This window comes from Odocoileus virginianus, chromosome 2, assembly GCF_023699985.2.
Source record: "Odocoileus virginianus isolate 20LAN1187 ecotype Illinois chromosome 2, Ovbor_1.2, whole genome shotgun sequence".
Taxonomy (NCBI): Eukaryota; Metazoa; Chordata; class Mammalia; order Artiodactyla; family Cervidae; genus Odocoileus; species Odocoileus virginianus.
In genome coordinates, this window is record NC_069675.1 from 61,631,763 (window position 1) to 61,633,567 (window position 1,805).

Sequence of the window (1,805 nt, forward strand, 5' to 3'; positions counted from 1 at the left end):
GCACGCTTGGTAGAGAATGTTCAGAGCTTCTTCAGACCATACCTCAAATGAGTTCCATTTTTTTTTTTTTTTTAATAAATAAGACCTCAGTAGGCAGACCTGACTAACAGTCACATAAAAGGAAAATAGTCACAAAATGGGAGTTTCCAGCACATTTCTCATTTTATTTTCTTCAGTATGACTTGAAAGACTACTTCACAGAGCCATGTTCCCTTAATCACAGTGTTCCCTGGCTTTCATAGGACTGCCATAGCCAGAACCACACTATTGCTTTTTCATAATATTTTCTTTTTGTTTCTTTCTTTTGAATTTCTACAGGGCTGCAAAGTATGCCAGGGGAGTATGTAGCCCGGGGTGGTCCAATGGGTGTGAGTATGGGACAGCCAAGTTATACCCAACCCCAGATGCCCCCCCATCCTGCTCAGCTGCGTCATGGGCCCCCCATGCATACGTACATTCCTGGACACCCTCACCACCCAACAGTGATGATGCATGGAGGACCGCCCCACCCTGGAATGCCAATGTCAGCATCAAGCCCCACGGTTCTTAATACAGGAGACCCAACAATGAGTGGACAAGTCATGGACATTCATGCTCAGTAGCTTAAGGGAATATGCATTGTCTGCAATGGTGACTGATTTCAAATCATGTTTTTTCTGCAATGACTGTGGAGTTCCATTCTTGGCATCTACTTTGGACCAAGGAGCATCCCTAATTCTTCATAGGGACTCTTAAAAAAGCAGGAAATACCAACCGAAGTCAATCTGGGGGACATGCTAAATAACTATATAAGACATTAAGAGAACAAAGAGTGAACTATTGTAAATGCTATTATACTGTTATCCATATTACGTTGTTTCTTATAGATTTTTTAAAAAAAATGTGAAATTTTTCCACACTATGTGTGTTGTTTCCATAGCTCTTCACTTCCTCCAGAAGCCTCCTTACATTAAAAAGCCTTACAGTTATCCTGCAAGGGACAGGAAGGTCTGACCTGCAGGATTTTTAGAGCATTAAAATAACTATCAGGCAGAAGAATCTTTCTTCTCGCCTAGGATTTCAGCCATGTGCACTCTCTCTCTTTCTCTCTCTTTTTCTCTCTCTCCCTCTCTCTAGCCTGGGGCTTGAATTTGCATGTCTAATTCATTTACTCACCATATTTGAATTGGCCTGAACAGATGTAAATCGGGAAGGATGGGAAAAACTGCAGTCATCAACAATGATTAATCAGCTGTTGCAGGCAGTGTCTTAAGGAGACTGGTAGGAGGAGGCATGGAAACCAAAAGGCCGTGTGTTTAGAAGCCTAATTGTCACATCAAGCATCATTGTCCCCATGCAACAACCACCACCTTATACATCACTTCCTGTTTCATGCAGCTCAAAAACATAGACTGAAGATTTATTTTTAATATGTTGACTTTATTTCTGAGCAAAGCATCGGTCATGTGTGTATTTTTCCATAGTCCCACCTTGGAGCATTTATGTAGACATTGTAAATAAATTTTGTGCAAAAAGGACTGGAAAAATGAACTGTATTATTGCAAATTTTTTTTTTTTTTGTAAAAGTAGCAGTTTGGTATGAGTTGGCATGCATACAAGATTTACTAAGTGGGATAAGCTAATTATACTTTTTGTTGTGGATAAACAAATGCTTGTTGATAGCCTTTTTCTATCAAGAAACCAAGGAGCTAATTATTAATAACAATCATTGCACACTGAGTCTTAGCGTTTCTGACAGAAACAGTTTGGATTGTATAATAACGCCAAGCCCAGTTGTAGTCGTTTGAGTGCAGTAATGAAATCTG

At 39.9% G+C, this 1,805-nt stretch overlaps 1 protein-coding gene across 2 annotated transcripts in view; it reads left to right on the top strand.

The window, feature by feature from the left end:
• The window catches only part of MEIS1 (Meis homeobox 1), a 141,787-nt gene extending 140,261 nt beyond the window's left edge, over nucleotides 1–1,526 (top strand). The window contains exon 12 of one of the 2 annotated variants that reach the window (XM_020888270.2): nucleotides 319–1,526. In XM_020888270.2, coding sequence (XP_020743929.1) covers nucleotides 319–602 — 284 coding nt within the window. In that variant the 3' untranslated portion in view covers nucleotides 603–1,526. The remainder of the gene's footprint in view (nucleotides 1–318) is intronic. The other variant, XM_020888271.2, reaches the window with a different exon arrangement.
• The last annotated feature ends 279 nt before the right edge of the window (nucleotides 1,527–1,805 follow it).